This window comes from Kryptolebias marmoratus, linkage group LG4 (assembly GCF_001649575.2).
Source record: "Kryptolebias marmoratus isolate JLee-2015 linkage group LG4, ASM164957v2, whole genome shotgun sequence".
Classification (NCBI taxonomy): Eukaryota; Metazoa; Chordata; class Actinopteri; order Cyprinodontiformes; family Rivulidae; genus Kryptolebias; species Kryptolebias marmoratus.
The window spans coordinates 29270722-29287616 of record NC_051433.1 but is presented as its reverse complement, the minus strand read 5'-3'; the positions used below and the strand labels follow the sequence as shown (position 1 = coordinate 29287616).

Genomic DNA, 16895 nt, shown 5'->3' with positions numbered 1-16895 from the left:
TACAAATAGCCAAAATGTGTTCTGAAAGATGGCAATACAGTTCTGCTGTAAGTGTTGGTATCAATAATAATTAAAGCATCAGACAAATGTTTCCAAGCTTACTCTTTTATATTTATTTTGGATACATTGTTTATTATGAGGCCATTTTGTACTTCTGCAGTTTTGGTCACTATCTACTCACACATTTTGGGTACACAAGTAATTTGTAATCTGTTTTGTACCCAACTTAGTCGAATTTGTGCTTGCTTTTGTCTGCCTCATACTGACTTTAGCCTCAATTTGTATCCACACTGGCAGCCGAACCATCATGGATGACTTTATCATTTGACCAGTTTTATTATTGCTACTTGCCACCAAAAGGTGAAAGGCAGGAAATTGTGTTTTTACCCAAATCAACATTGTTACCACAACTAAGAGACCTTACCAAACACAAAAAAATTTAACTCAGTCGTTTTTACAAATATTGAGCTAAAATGTGATGTAGTCCTAGCTGAGAGGATATTACAAGTACTAAACCCAGTGCAAGATCTTTGCTTAACGCTTTGGCATTAACAGTTGTAATCAATTTTGTTTGTCTGTTTGCAAAATAGCTAATGAATTACTGAGTAAATTTTATTGAAACTCTCAGAAAGTAAGTGCTAAATGTACATTTATAACTGATTAACGTTTGGGGTCAACTCAATTTAAGATGATTGCCACAGCTAATTGATCTAAGCCAATACAAAATGGCTATAACTCAGTAATTTTACTGAAATTGAGCTACAGTTTGATGTGGTTGTAGCTGAGAGTCATCGTCAGCATCTGCTCCAAGCATTATATATTCACATAAACATTTGTACATATCCAAGCACTTTATTATTATTATTATTATTATTATTATTATTATTATTATTATTATTATTATTATTATTATTATTATTATTATTATTATCAGCATTGTTAGGTCAGGGCAACTGGGGCTGCAGTTCTAGGGATGTTTTTTGAAAAACAGACAGAAAAAGTTTTAATATGTAGTTCTGGTAAATTCAGGTCCTAAACTCCTAAACTGATAAAAAATGAAATCAATATGTTTGCTTGAAAACACAACCAGACTAAGTTGTGCTCTCTCTAGGCTCTTTTACAAAACACTTTAAACCAGGACTGAGGTGGCATTGGGGGGTGAAGTCGCCCCGTCGCTGATGAAGTAGTAACAGCACCGTAACAGTTGACTTGTGAAAGGTGACAGTTTATTGGTGTGATGGGATGGTGACAGACAGTCAAGTGTGATCAGCTGACCATGGGATTCAGAATGTCCAACACCCATTTTATGTGTAGCACTCCATGTTAACAGTGAAGTACAACAGACCTATACTTCATTCCTCTTTTGATTACACAATGCCACCTCTAATAATAAATGCACACATCTATTCAGGGCATGGCCAGCTTGATTGGTGATTTATGAACGATCAAAAACACCTGAAGAAGAGCTCATCCATTTCTTGGAACTGTTTTATGAAATAGTTATTGGTATTTAATGCAAGCAGCATCCACTTCAACTCACCTGTTCTGTTGAAAGTGTGTGACTATTTTATGCACCATAACTTAGCAAATTACTGTTTGAGTGCACAATGGTAGCAGTTTCCTATCCTAATGATATGAAACTTCATCTTCTGTAATCACTTTGTACAAAAATGTACAAAATGGCAACCAAGCAGAAATTTGACTTGGGTTAAATACAAATTAACCAGAACCCCTGTTGTGCAACAACACTAGATTTTTTATGCATCAACAGAAAAAGCACACTGTACCATACAATGTGAGGTTTACTTTTCTGTGCTGACAGTAATTAGAGATTTATCTTATATTACCATTTGAACAATCATTAAAGATTTATGTTCAGAAATTATGTCCTTATAGTTTCATGAGCCCTTTTCTTAATTATTAGGTACACATTTATTAACTGGAAGGTCACAGAACACCCTGGAATTATCGTTTTGGTTTTGTCAGTTTTAAAACATTTTTCCCTACACACCCATATTTCCTCACAGCAACTGTGCTCGTCTTGTCTGACCCTGGCCTCTTGCATGCCTCGGTGTCCTCCCCCTTTCTCTGTAGGGAAAAAGAGAGAGATGTATGAGCATCCTGTCTTCTGCTTGGCGTCTCAAGTGATGGATTTAACTATTCGTGAGTACCTTCCATATTTTCCCCACCTCACCCTTCTCCTTCCAGTGTATCCTTGTACTTTTCTCCAACAGACAGTATGCACCCACTTTCTTAGATGAATGCAGTTTTTGTGGCACCTTGCACCATTTGGTTTGGTTGTATCTTGATGCAGTCTGTAAACTCAACTTATTAATTTCTTGATCATGTTTGGAGACATTAAAAAAGCTTTCTACTCTCTCTATAATCTTGTTTGTCCTGTCCGAGCCACTCATTCTTTGTCTGTCTGCAACTTGAATGCATTTTTACTTTGCTTGTGTGCGAATCTTTGTAAGTGTTTATTGTTACACCACATTCAAACTGGAAATATTTGAAGAATCTCATTTTCAGTTTTCATTATTCTGAGATGAAGATCTCCAACTGTGAACATATTTCAGTTCATTATGAGATGCAAATACTGATTGGTAACAATGGTAATTTTTTGTTTTCTCAATAAAACTGTCCTGTGATTTGTTTGAAAATGAAAATTGGTTACATTATGTTTTGTTCTCTTTCTAATGACTAAACCTCTCACATTCAGACTGAGATAGATTGAACCTAACATTTAACTTTAGTTCTGCCTTTCTGTATTTTCTGCCTTAAACACCTGTACTTAATGTTTGTCTCTTCTCTTTGATCTGTACCTTACAATCCCCCTTCTCTTTCCTCCTTTTACCCATCCTTGCAACCTACTTCTTTTCATGTATTTTTTACTTAATAGACAAATCGCAGAAAAAAGTAAAGGATCCAGGTGATGTTCCATGACGAATTTCTGCTGTTATTTCATCCATGACCTGAAAAAAACCATCCCATCATAGACCTGTTAGACTTTGGCTGATACAGAAAAAGCAGAGAAACTAAAGAGGAGATATTTATATTTATCATCTCTTTACTATTTTCTCTCATTTGGATCAAATCAGTTTATATACTCAATATGAAAATAAAACTCTTGTTCAAATAACTGATTTTTATGGGAAGTAAAAAAAATGGTAATAGAAGTCGTATCCATATCATGACCACACTTAAAAGTAAAAGGAAGTGCTCTAGTATTGAAAACGCAGCAGGGCAGAGGAAATTAACTGATTACTAAAAAATAGAGGAAGATATTTTCATTCATAAACAATCACATCAGACCTTCAGAGTACAAATTAAATATGACATTAGCCATATTTCTACATCAATAGAAAATATATCATTCAGTATGTAACTCAGTGTTTATAAAACAAAAATACATTTTATATCAGAGTTTGTAGACAGCGGTATAAAAGATATAGCTTGGTAAGTTTGAGAGTGTGAATAACTTAAAACTTTGTTGAAATATGCAATGGTTTCAGGTGGTGTATATAGGCTAAAAAATATAAATGTAAATATTTGTGCACATTTATGCCATGAATCTTTTGCATTTTAATAATTAGACAAATCAAACTGGCCTGTATTTTGCCCAACTCTCTGACATACAATTGTTAGATAAAACAAATATATTACATTTTGTTGGATAGGCTGCTTAAACAAATCAGAGTAGAAATCATTCTTGCTTATTAATGTAACACTATACCAATGAACAGACATGGGAATTGAAAATATCAATCAATTATTCCAAAAAATCTGTTGCAAAAGATACATGAATATACTATATAAAAAAGTGCTACATTAGATAATCAGTTCAAGAAAAAGCTCCCTGGATATGAAGTTAAATGTATTTAACTACAGAACAGAAGTCCATTTTTTTGTTTGTTGAACTTTTTTTTTTTTTTTTAACAAGCAGAACACAAGACAGGGGAAGAAAAAAGTGCAGGCAGGGTGGAGTAGATGGAGATGAGAACTGATTTGTGACAGAAGATAACTGCAAGAGTGAAAGGATGAGACCTACTTTAGTGTGTAGATAGTGGCACTAACAAAAGAACAAGAAGCAGAGCTGGAAGTGACAAATCTGAAGATGTTCAGAATTTCACTGAAAGTGATCAAAAATGGACAAGATTAGAAAAGAGTATCAGAGGGACAGCTCTGGTTTGGACACAAATTAAAGAGACAAGGCTGAGATGGTTTGGACTTGAGCAGAAGAGTGAGTTGATATATTGGACAAAAGGAATTTAATGCAGAAAGCCAGGGTAGAAGAAAAGAGGAAGATAACTGAGAATGTTCATAAATTTAGTGAAGGGGGATAAGGAAAGGGATAGTGTGACAGAGGAGGGTGCTGGGAATGGGCAAGATGAAGGCAGATGGTCCACTGTGGAAACTACAAAAGGGAGGAGTGTAAAGAGAGAAAACGACTACATTTTAGTATGTATGATTCAATATGTAACATAATTCCCAACAGTGTAAATACTGAACCTTAATGATAGCACATGAGTTCCTTTTACACTTGTAGGCTAACTGCTCTTTAATATTCTAGGAAATTAGTACAGTTGCAGGACATTTTGTAAAAACAAACAGTGAGGATGAACTGGGAACATCTGATGGAGGCCCCTGTTCATGAGAACTTCAACTCACACCTCCAGGAGAATTTTTCACATGTCCCTTGGGAGATCAGGGACATGGAATCAGAATGGGCCATGTTCATGGCCTCCATTGTAGATGCAGCTTCCAGTTGCTGTGGTCTGAAGGTCATTGGTGCCTGTCACTGTGGCAACTGGAACACCTGTTGCTGAACACTAGCAGTGATGGAGGCCATCCAGCTGAAAAAGGAGCCCTTTATGTCCTGGCTGTTCTGGGGGACTCCTGAAGCAGCTTACAGGTACAGGAAGGCTAGAAGAACTGTAGCTTCTATTGTTACAAATACCAAAGCTTGGGCATGGAAGAATCTTTGGAGAAGCCATTAAAAAAGACTGTCACATGGTCTCGAAGAGGTTCTGACAAACCATTTGGCAACTCAGAAATGGAAAATTGGCCCTGTCCTAGACCGTGCATGGCTTGGATTGGGAACTCCTGATCTGGCGTGAGGATATTGTTGATTGGTGAAAGAAATACTTTGATGATTTCTTAAATCTGACCAACATGTTCAACTCTTAAAAGGCAGATGTTATGACTCAAGGGAAGATGATTCCATTACAGTGACAGAGGTCACCAAGGTAGTTAAAAAGCTCACCAGTGGCATGGTGCCAAGGTTACAAAAGATTCTCCTTAAAACGCTGAAGGCTCTAGAGCTGTCATGGTTGTGGAGCTGTCATGGTTGTGGAGCTGTCATGGTTGTGGAACTGTCATGGTTGTGGAGCTGTCATGTTTGATACACCTCTTCAGCATTGCATGGAGGTGTTGAACAATGCCTGTGGAGTGGCAGACTGGTGGTTCCCATTTTTAAGAAGAGCTTACATGTTTTTTATAGATTTGAAGAAGTCTTACAACTCCAATGTATTCTGTAGGTTGCTGCAGGTAGAATAGGGTGCTGGGGTTGCTTCTAATGGTTATCTGGTCCCTCTATCACTGTCCTCCTTTTTGCACAGTCACTTTGCAAAGACGGCCTGCTCTTGGTAGATTTCCACATGTCCCATACTCCTTCCATTTCTTGATGATGAATTTAACTGTCAGAACGAGGAGAGAGCAAGGCGAACCCAAGATGCAGACTCATCTTTTAAAACAAAAACTGATTTATTGAAATAACAAAACTAGAAAACAAAAAGCTGACGTGGCAGCAAAACTAACTATAACAAAAATCCAGGCAGTTAACAAAGGCGGGACAAGGCAAGGCAAAAACAGAGAGGGACCAGAGACCAGACTAGAATCAAACACGAACAAACAACAATGAATCAGCAGGGAGGTGGAGAGGAAGACCAAGTTTTAAAGCAGAGGGTGATGAGGAGAAGTGGGAACAGGTGTGTGATTAGGAGTGAAGACAGCTGGAGATGGGTGTGACAGGAAACCAGAAAACTGCTGAGCGGAGGACAGGTAAGTGATGACAAAACAGAACCAAAACATAGAGAAGACAAAACAACACCAAGACAAGGACAAAAAACAGCAAACACAAGAAAACCCCAAATCAAATCAAAACAGAACAAAACCCAGACACATGACATTAACAGAATGCTTGGGCATGTTTATGACCTTAGAAATCCTTTTGTGTCCATCTCCCAATTTTTACTTTCCAATAATCCTCCGTCTGAGTTGAATTAGGACTGTCACTTTTAAGAAGGTCAGTATTTATGCAGTCACTTATCTTACATAACATATTTTTATTTAATTGGTATTACATGATAAGTTTTCTGGAGATAGGCATCTGCTCTCTGCAATCTGGAAAGGAGAAGCTGGTAAAGAGAATGGATAGTATTATACTGCAGACATTTGATTTCACTTTGACATTAAATAAGTTTTTTTTTAAATGTTTTTGTAAAGAAGACCACTTTATGTTGACTATCCCTGATTTATGACAGCAATAAAATCATAAAGCATCAGATGGAGTGAATATTTTTTATAGACACAGTATTAGTACATTGCTGGATGGCAGCAAATGTGGAAAACCTCCTTCAGTGTAAAGGTAATTATGCTGCCTATAGGACTTACCAAAAATATTTTTCCTGCTATTTTTAGTGTTCCAACCTCCTTTGTCCTCACCACCCTCAATATCTCCACCTTGGCATGACTCTCTAGGACGGCGTCAGAATGCAGCTACATGTTAGATGATCACTATTGCCTCAGGTTGTATGTCTGTGTGAGGTCTGTGCGACCTTGTCATGAATACAGTTGTAGCCTAGGCATGAGTCTAGTGTGACCTGTCCTGCTTCAAATTTTGATGACCAAGCCATGGTGGTGTACATGGGCCCCACAATGTGAACATGCTGCCACTACGCTCTTCAAAGCTTCACCCAGCACCCTGATACAATGCTACCACAACAATAAACCACCACAACTGCCCTGTTTTGTGTATGTTCAAAATTATTGTGGACCTAACATGCTCTATTACATGTAATGTGGAGCTCACTGCTTTTTTAAACACATGCCTGAAGACCTCAATAAGACCCTGCAAAGACTTTCCATGTTATGGGTGCTTTTTATTTTATTAGTGGGGTTGTAATTCAGTGTACAGAGGGCTTTACTTTCTGCTTTACTTGACTTTTTTATCCCTACCTGGGGTTTGCCGTTTTGTTTCTTTCTTTGTTGGTTGGTTAGTTAGGTAGTTAGTTTTTTGTTTGATTGTTTGTTTGGTTAGTTGTTTGATTGTTTGTTTGGTTAGTTGTTTGATTGTTTATTTGGATGGTTTGTTTGTTGGTTGACAGCTTTATAACATGGGTACAGACTTCATGATTACCTACATTTTTTGCTCCACCCAAATTTTAGTAGTTGGTGTAAAACCAAAGTGGGAAGCCTTTGATATAGGGATAGTTTCAGACAAGTGTAAAAATGAGAATTATAAAACACCACATTGCTAACATATAGAAAATCTACCAGTGTCCTATAGCAGATAGATGATTTGTAATTGGAATGCAAAAGTCATAAAATTAAGTGTTGAATTTGTCAATTTGATGTTCAAACCAATCAAATTTGACAATTTGATAAACCAATCAAAAATTCATTAGCAGATGTTTCCTACTGCACTTTGTTTTAGATTACAGTGAAATCGAAATGTCTTTTTATGATGGAAAAAAGTCCTTTGCATATAAAATGATTTTTATGATTATTTAACAAATCACTCCAACCTGCAATGATTTGATTTTTACTTTTAGAACCCTGGCCAGCTCTTTTATCCCTGCTAACTTCACTGCCTTGTTGTAAGTGATAAAACATAATTTATTCTTCTGATATATGAGACTAATGGATAGAGTGGAAGCACTTTATTTGATGGTGTTTCTACCTCAATTTCCATTATCTACAATATATACAGTATATCTATATCATCTACATTCTAACACCTTAAGGTTCATTATCATCCTTATACCATGGCCTCTTACCAGCTGAAATATGAAGCTCCTCTACATGTAATGAGCATTTAGCTAAATCGGTACCACCAGACATCTCAGAAACTGGCCATAGTATAAATAAAGTCCTCTCACTGAACATGCTGAAGGTGTTGAGGTCAAACTGTCATTTAGTGCAGCCTACATAACATGAGCCAATATATTATGACCATTGTTGGTTTGCGCCATACCTGTCAGAATCATTGGCACCCAACAACAACCATCCATATTATCCAACATACAGACAGAACTTACTGTTCACTCATGGTCTAAAACTGTATCTTAAATCTTGACATGGACCAGAGTCATGGGATGACCAATTTCCTCTATGATTGGTCAGAATGTTTTGGCTCATGTGTGTATATATATATATATATATTGTGAAATACACTAAGTATATGAAGTGGATAGACGTGCAACATGACTGCATGATAAATGTTCAATGTTCATGCTGCTTATGTCCCTCATCATGTCCATGAAATTTTATTTTTTAGATGATTGTCATCAGGGTTCTATTAAAGCTTATTCACTGCATACTATAACTAATTGGAGGCACTCATCAGTGCTTTCAGTACCCATGAAAATGGCTTTGATATAAAAAACAACATACATTTAAACAATATGTAGTTGAAAATTGATTTGTATTACAACTATGGATGGATTTGACATGTGTTGTGTGTAATATTACACACTGAAACATGCCTCAAGGAAATATCAAAGAAAATAGAATTTAACCAGTCCATACTCTTCCTTGTGTTTTTCACAATTCAATGATTGGTTCTGGTTCTAAATGTAGTAGGATGATGTTTCATACTTATTTTTAAAATATACAACACACTGTATATTTATTATACATTTATATGTCACAGTCATTTAGAATGAGACTTTATACTTATCACTTTTGAGGCAATACCTACATCCAACATTTACAAGTTAGTAAATCTTTTGTTGTCAGTGTTTGGGAGTAGATTGGACGACATGCATGCTGATAATGTTTGCCCAACTGAAATGCTCCTAAATACTGCATGCACACATTATCCAAAGTCTGTTTTTAAGAAAGAGAAGATAGTGACTTTAGAGACTGTCTGTACTGATTTGTATCTTTTGTTCTTTAGAGAATGTAGGGCGTTTAGTCACCCCTGCCAAAAAACTGGAGGACACCATCCGCTTGGCTGAGCTGGTGATTGAGGTACTTCAGCAGAATGAGGAACATCATGCTGAGGTCAGTGTGGTAATTTGTATGGATTCATCAGCACACACATATTAATCTTCATTTTTTCTGTCAGTGCCCATGTTCAATATCCCAATTGCCTTATTTCCTGCAAGTTGTTAATTGGTTTGTGATTGTAGAAAAGAAAATAAGTGTAACTAAAACGCAATACATTTACAGTCATGGGAAAAAAAGTCCACCTTTTAGTTCTAGGGTTTTACTTATTAGGACATTATAAAAATGACAGGCTTGAAAAAGATTCAAATCTAACTTCAGTTGTACAAAAACAAATGGTTTGAAAATGGTTTGGGGTCATTTTGTTGTTTAAGCATTGTACAGTGTGACCTGGGGGTAAAATTACTGATAGCCATAAAATTTGCTTATCTTTTGATGAACATTTTGTCACTTTTTGTTAGCTTTCTACATAATTTCTGCTGCCTATCTAGTTTTAAATGGAATATTTTTAGCTTTAGTAAACAAACAACTCTGAGCTGCTCATTTCATATATCTAAAAAAGGTTGATACCAGTGACCATTTGCTTCTCCTACATGAGTTGTTAATATTAGATTTGGACAGAAATAGCTATGTCTCAAAAATTACCTCTTTGATTGATTGCAGTGTGTTAAAATAGGAGCTGTTCCGCCTCCTTTTCTCCCTTTTTTCAAAGGTGATCTCCAAGGTTCTATCCTTGGGCCAATTTTGTCAATGATATTAGATCCTAATGCACAAGTGTAAATTCTGTCTTTATGCTGATGATACATTTTTGCTACTACAACTACGTAAATATACAATGTTCAAAATGATAAGAGTTGTTGAGGAGTGGATAAATGCTAAATTTGATGTAAGAAAGACTAAAACAACATTTCAAAAGCTCAAAAGCTTAAATATTTTAATTTTCCAATTATCAAACTAGATGTAATGGTTTTAAACATTTTGCTAAAGCCAGTAACTCACTAGGCTGTGACTGTTGGAGATTAGTTGGTGCGCAGCATTCACAAGTTTCCTAAAGGTTTTGAAATGTTCACAGGGGTTCTTAATTTTCTTGTGTGAGTTTCAAAGGCTTGCAGTCTTGTCAGCTGAATTGTATTGTTCAAAAAACTTGTTACAAGTTTTCTTTCAAAGTAGTTGTAGAGTTGTGGGTGTCTCAAACCTTTCTTAATTTTTAATTTAATTTATTTTTTTTTGTAATTCTAGAGGACTAGAGTTGTATTTTGAAGCCTTGATGGGAGCTGTCCTTATGACAGAAAACATCAGATGCTGTATCCCAGGTGGGAACACCAATGGATTCCCAATATTTGTGATAGTGGGCATCAGTGTGAATAGGGCTTAAGAAACTCATATTCAGCCTGCCAGAGGTGCTTGTCTTGTCAGTAGTATTTGTGTCACAGCTAGATCATACTGCTCTGTATTTTGTTGATAAAATGCCAGATTTTATTTTGTGTGATTGTAAACTACAGCTACATGCAGAGCACATTTCAGGCATTGCTTCTGAAATTATTTTTGTTAGTTTATTATTTAACTAAAAAACGAAATTACTTCCTCTCTGCTTTTATTTCAATGTTGTTGTGGTTGTTGTTTTTATTATTGCGGGCAATGTTTTGTACAGGGAAAAGAGGTATGTGATTATTTGAGTGTTATGTGCCCAACTTCCCACCCTTCCCCTTTTCCCTACTAAAGATGCTGTGCATGCACATAATGAAACAGCTGTGTTTGTTAAAAATGTATTATTTTCTTCCCTTTCAACAATTCCTCAGAACCCTTTTCAGAGTATTCACTCCCAAAAAAGTGCTTGTTAGGCGCTGGTCAGTTTGCACAAATTTTACCCCCTTCTTGTAGTCAGCAGTTGATATTTGACACAAAAAACGACAACAAAAGTTTCTATTTTGCACCCATGCATTTACCATGTGCACTTGTTATTTAAGCCCTTTGCACCCAGCAACCAAGTTGTGCATTAATTCAGTCAACAATATTTTACACCACACTTAAAAAAAAGTTTATCTTTGTAACATATATATTTGATGAACACTGGTTAAAAAAATGCTTACATGTTTAGGCAACAACTACCTGCCTTGTGCACATGGGTAACAGCTCCATTGTGATGGGTTCTGGTACCATATGGACTTATGGACACCCTTTTGTGCAAACATAGTATTTGTTATGGGTAAACCATGACTAGCACAAATGTCCAATGACAGAACCCAGCTTGGGTTCAGATCAGAGATGCCGTTCCTTCCAGTCACACCCCTTCAGCCTACACTGTTGCTACCCACATGGGCATTGAAGTCCCCCATCAGAATGATGGAGTCCCAAGCTGGAGCACCTTCCAGCACCCTGGTAAGGACTCCAAGAATGCTGGGTACTCATATAGGCACAAACAACAGTTAGAACTTGTCCCCTCACCCAAAAGCGCAGAGAAGCTACCCTCTCAGCTACTGGGGAAAACTCCAACACACAGACGTGAAGCCAAGGGGCTATAAGTAGGCACACTCCAGCCTGGTACATCTCATCTTTGGCAGTACACTCCAGAGTGGGGCCTCTCTAACCCACATCTGGGCAAGTGTTTATACAAGTGTTCTGATAATAATAAGAACAAGAACAAGAATAATAAAAACTGGTTCAAATCTGCTTATCTTCATTACAAAAACGTAGTCCAGTAGATTAAATCATCAATGCTGGGGCTGCTGACAAGGTGGGTACAAAGTGTGTGGAAGTACAAAGAGACCTGTTGCTATTTTTTTCTTCCCCCCAACATCTGGGTATGTGGTGAAAAAGCTGCAATAATAATAATTTGATTTGGTGGCTGTATAAAATATCCCGACATCTGTGCGTGAACAGTACTTACAAGCACTTGGGTAGTGTCATGGTAGTGTTTTTATTTGTTTCTTCAACTAACCATTTCTCTGAAAAAAAACAAATTGCAGAGTTGTGACTTTTAATGATGAAGAAACAACTCTGAGCTTGTTTTTTATGATTTTACCTCTAGTATCGTCTTATGATATGCCAACCCATTTCCTGTTTTTGCCATCTATTGTTTTTTTAACAAGACCAGTGAATAAATTTGAGAAAATGATGTTGGCCACCTTTCCTCATCTTAAAACTACTGATTATATGTGACTTTGTTTGCTTTGTGTGATCACATTTGACCGATTAGTCCTTTTGTATTGAAGTCAAAATCATTATCCTGCTAAAGCTACTGTATGTGAGCACATCCTCCCAGCATTTATGACCAGCGTTAGATCCAAGACCAAAGGTTTCTATTATTTCTGCTGCTGGTTTTATCACTTCACAAAGGAATTATATAATTTTACTGTAATTGGCCTTTTTCATCTTTTTAAATTATTTGACTTTAATGCTGGTTTATCCTAACATTTACAAGCCTAACTTTTTGTTTCTGATGAAATCAGTTTTACATGTATTTTTTTTTTTGCACACATTTCTTTTTTTAGAAAAGACCACAAATATTTTAATGCCCACAATGATAATGCCTGCAATCCTCTTAGATTGTGATGAAACCATTAAAAACATTTTTGAATAAATAAAGGTGTAAGTAAATATAAATTAAAAGTTTTCCATATTGGAATCTGCTAGCAAAGTTAGAGGCGGCACTCCTTCACAACATATTGCTAGGGAAAAGAGCAGAAGTGGAGATTTCAAAAACTACGATGAGCGAAAACTACCACTTTGCATGTGCTTCAGAGAAAGAGAACAGTGTGAGGAACAAAGGAACTACTTCTGTCTTAGCGAGGAGCAGTTTAATGTGTCTGCTCACCTTATTCCTACTAACTATGATTCATTGCGTAAGTTATATGGCCAACTTCCAGTAAATGCATTTTCCTAAAACAGGGCCTGCAATCTATGGCTCTGGACCTTCATGTGGCTCTCCAGACCCTCTCAAGTGGCTCTTTGTAACTTAAACCAAAAATGACACGAACCAAAATAATATGTAAATTTAAACTGATGACATGATTTGGTGTTTTTTAGAAGCATTCTATCCAGATGTTTGCAGTTTATGCATTGAATCTCTGCAGCAAAATGTCAGGAGGTCATTCAGATGGCTGCCTATATTTTAATAGAAATAATACAAATATTAGTTAGCATTAAGTTTTCCATCATTTTATTTAACAAAATGAGCAAATTAAGGTTTGAGTTTTAAGTAGAATATTGGTATTTTTGAAGTGCACTGATCAGATTTACTGTTGAGCTAATAAATTGATAGACCCTGCTTTCTTTATACAACCTTCTGACATACTGTGCTATCGCTCCCCAAATCCACCAGAAAATCAGCATTTTTTTTTCAATATAATTTCGGCAAATTTCTGTCAATGTAGGAAGTAGTTTTGCACAGTTTTTTGAAACGTTAGATTTTTATTTATTTTATTTTTATTTGAAAACATTTAGGTCCTAAATAACCTATTGATGGGTCTAAATCTAAATACCACAATGCAACATAAACTGGCATATTTATACAACATATAAAATAATTTAACCTTATATTTTTTTTAATTATTATTTTTACAAGTCAAGTAAACTTGTGGATCTTCATAAATTCTATTTTTTATTGTAGAAGGTAAAATGGCCCCTGTCATAAGGTAATGTATTTAAACCTTCTCTCACAGAGTAATGCCAAACCAAAATATGTGGGACATTATCTAATATTCTCCATACTTGTCCCTTTAACTATCTGGAGCTGTCATCCCATTTGACAAGGACTATCTCTAGAGTTTGGATTTTTCTCACATGCTTTCCAAGACAGCTAATGATTTTGCAGACAAATTCCAACAGCACTGTTCAAAAGTTAAAAAAAAACTTATAGTGTGTTAGAATAGAACACTTTTTAAGCCTGGGCACTAAAGATGGTGCAATGACACTTTTTAAAATTAAAGTATTTATTGTTGTTCTCCCATCAAACAAACTGCCTTTTTAAAAAGCCTGAAGCTGCACAAAAGGTAGTGAAATTTTTCCAAGTGTGATAAAAGTTTTGTATTTAGGAACTTGAAAATATGTTTTCTTCTCAATGCTTATTGTCAAAATGAACACACATGCAGAGTTTTTTGTTGATTCTTCAAATATTCTTAGGTCCTATAGTGGAAAAGTGATGGAAACTGAATCAGCGGTTACAGTAACAATCCCTTTACTTTCTGGATGCATTAACAATGCACTTGTTGAAACACAACGAGCTATGTCTGGCTGGAATCACAATTGCAAACAGCACAACAAATTCTGGAACAAAACAAGAACATTACAGAAAAAAAACAACTTTATCAATACAGTTAAAACTAAAGTTGCTTAGAAACAAATGAAAATCCATCACCTTCGAAAAATTTTCCTAAAAAATAGCCACAGAGACAAGGCACTTTATAATCTGACTGGAAGTTGTACCCATATGTAATCCTAAAGCAGCATTGTCAAAAATAAATGGACAGGCTTTGTCAAACGTGTCATTTAGGGTCCCATTTAAAACCCTAATCTGACAAAGTTGGGATTTTGTGTAAAATGTAACTAAAAGCTGAATGCAATGATTTGCAAATCTAAATAACCCATATTTTATTCACAATGAAACACAGAAAAAATATTAAATGTGTAAACTAAAAAATTGTGCAATTTTTTGTACCAAAGTACAAATAAGGTCATTTGAAATTTTATGGCAGCAACATATTTCAAAAAAGTTGGAAACAGGGGCAACAAAAGGTTGTAAAAGTAAGTGGTATGGAAACAAGAAACAGCTGGAGCAGCATTTTGCAACTAATTAGATTAAGTGGCACCAGGTCAGTGAAATGACTGGTATAAAAAGGTTTAAGGGAGGCTGAGTGTCTCAAAGGTAAATACTGTATGGGCAGAGGTTCACCAGTCTGTGAAAAACTGCATTTAAAAAAAGTGTAACAATTTCAGAATACCGTTTCCTCACAGGAAAAATGTAAAGTCTATGAATGTTATGTCATCAAAAGACTTAAAAAGTCTGGAGAAATCTCTGAGCTCAAAGGACAAGACTGAAAGTTATTACTGGATGATCGTGATCTTCAGGCCCTCAGGCAGCACTATGTTAAAAACAGGCCTGATTCTGTTATGGACATCACTGCAAAGGTTTGGGAACACTTTCACAAATAACTGTCTGTAAACACAGTTCTCTGTGCCATCCACAAATGCTGGGTGAAGCTCTATCATGCGAAGAAAAGGACAAATGTGAACACTATCCAGAACAGCAGCTCTGGGCCAAAGCTCGTTTAAAATGGACTGAGGCAAAGTGGAAATTTGTTCTGTGGTCAGATCAATTAAAATTTGAAATTATTTTTGAAAACCACAGATGCCACATCCTTCATCCAAAAGAGGAGAGAGACCATCCAGCCTGTTACCAATGCACAGTTCAAAAACGTGCCTATCTGATGGTATGGGGGTGCATTAGTGGCTCTAGCATGGACAGCTGACACATGTGGAACACTGCTCCCATCTGAACAACATCTTTTTCAGGGAAGGCCTTGCATGTTTCAGCAAAACAATGCTAAACCACACTCACCACCTTAAAACATTTGGTGGATGAAAAAACAAAAAATCCATCAAAGAACACCCAGAACATTTAAACACCTAGAATCCTACATCAGATAAGAATAGGACAACAATCTCCAGCAGCTGTTCTCTTCAGTTTCTAGATGTTTACAGACTGTTGTTACAAGAAGAGGGGATGCTCTGTCCCAATTTTTTAAGATGTGTTGTGGCCATTAAATATATATATATATATATATATATTTTTTTAAAGGTACAATTTTATAGTTTGATATGTTTTCTACATTGTGGATAAAACATGTATTTATGAGATTTGCAAATTGTTGTTGTCTGTTATTATGTAAATTTTGCACAACCTTCCAGTTTTTTTGTAAATTGAGGTTTTAGTTGTTTGTAAGGACAAAGTTTAAACCTAGTATCTTACTGGGCTTTGACTGTTGATGACAAGTTATAAATGGCATTCATGGAAGAGTCTGTAAACGTCCATGGGGACTGTCAGTTTTCTTACTTGAGATACAAATGTTTACAGCATTGTTCCTTGGATTTTGTACCTGTTCAATAGGTTTACAAAATGTTTTTATTAATTTATTTTTTCTTAAATAGTTGTTAAGTTCTCATGTGCAACTCAAACCTTTCTCAGTTTAGTTTTTCTATATAGGAACAGTTTCGGTGATTTTGTGGATAATTTAATCTAAATTGTTTCATCATCAGTAATGAAGTGATGAAACAGTGAAGATGATAATAATATAACAGTGTAAAATCAATTCTAAAATTTGTACTGATGCTGATAGTTTTTATTTAGAAACATCAGAGGCAAGTGAAAAAGTGGGCTCTCCCTGCAGTATTGAAAATTGCATCAAGTTTCAAACATTTTTTTCAGTCTCAGTAGTTAACTGAAAAAGCTTGCCACCTTATCGTGGTGGAGGGGTTTGAGTGTCCCAATGATCCTAGGAGCTATGCTGTCAGGGGCTTCATGCCCCTAGTAGGGTCACCCAAGGCAGACAGGTCCTAGGTGAGGGGCCAGACGAAGTGCAGCCCAAAGACCCTTTATGATGAACATAAATATTGGACACAGTGTTCCCTCGCCCGGACGCGGGTCACCGGGGCCCCACTCTGGAGCCAGG

At 36.2% G+C, this 16895-nt stretch overlaps 1 protein-coding gene across 1 annotated transcript in view; it reads left to right on the top strand.

The window, feature by feature from the left end:
• cadpsa (Ca2+-dependent activator protein for secretion a) overlaps positions 1-16895 on the top strand; it is a 203657-nt gene that overhangs the window by 143786 nt on the left and 42976 nt on the right. Inside the window, 3 exon segments of the mRNA XM_037975313.1 lie at positions 2095-2163; positions 9179-9285; positions 10880-10888. Coding sequence (XP_037831241.1) covers positions 2095-2163; positions 9179-9285; positions 10880-10888 — 185 coding nt within the window.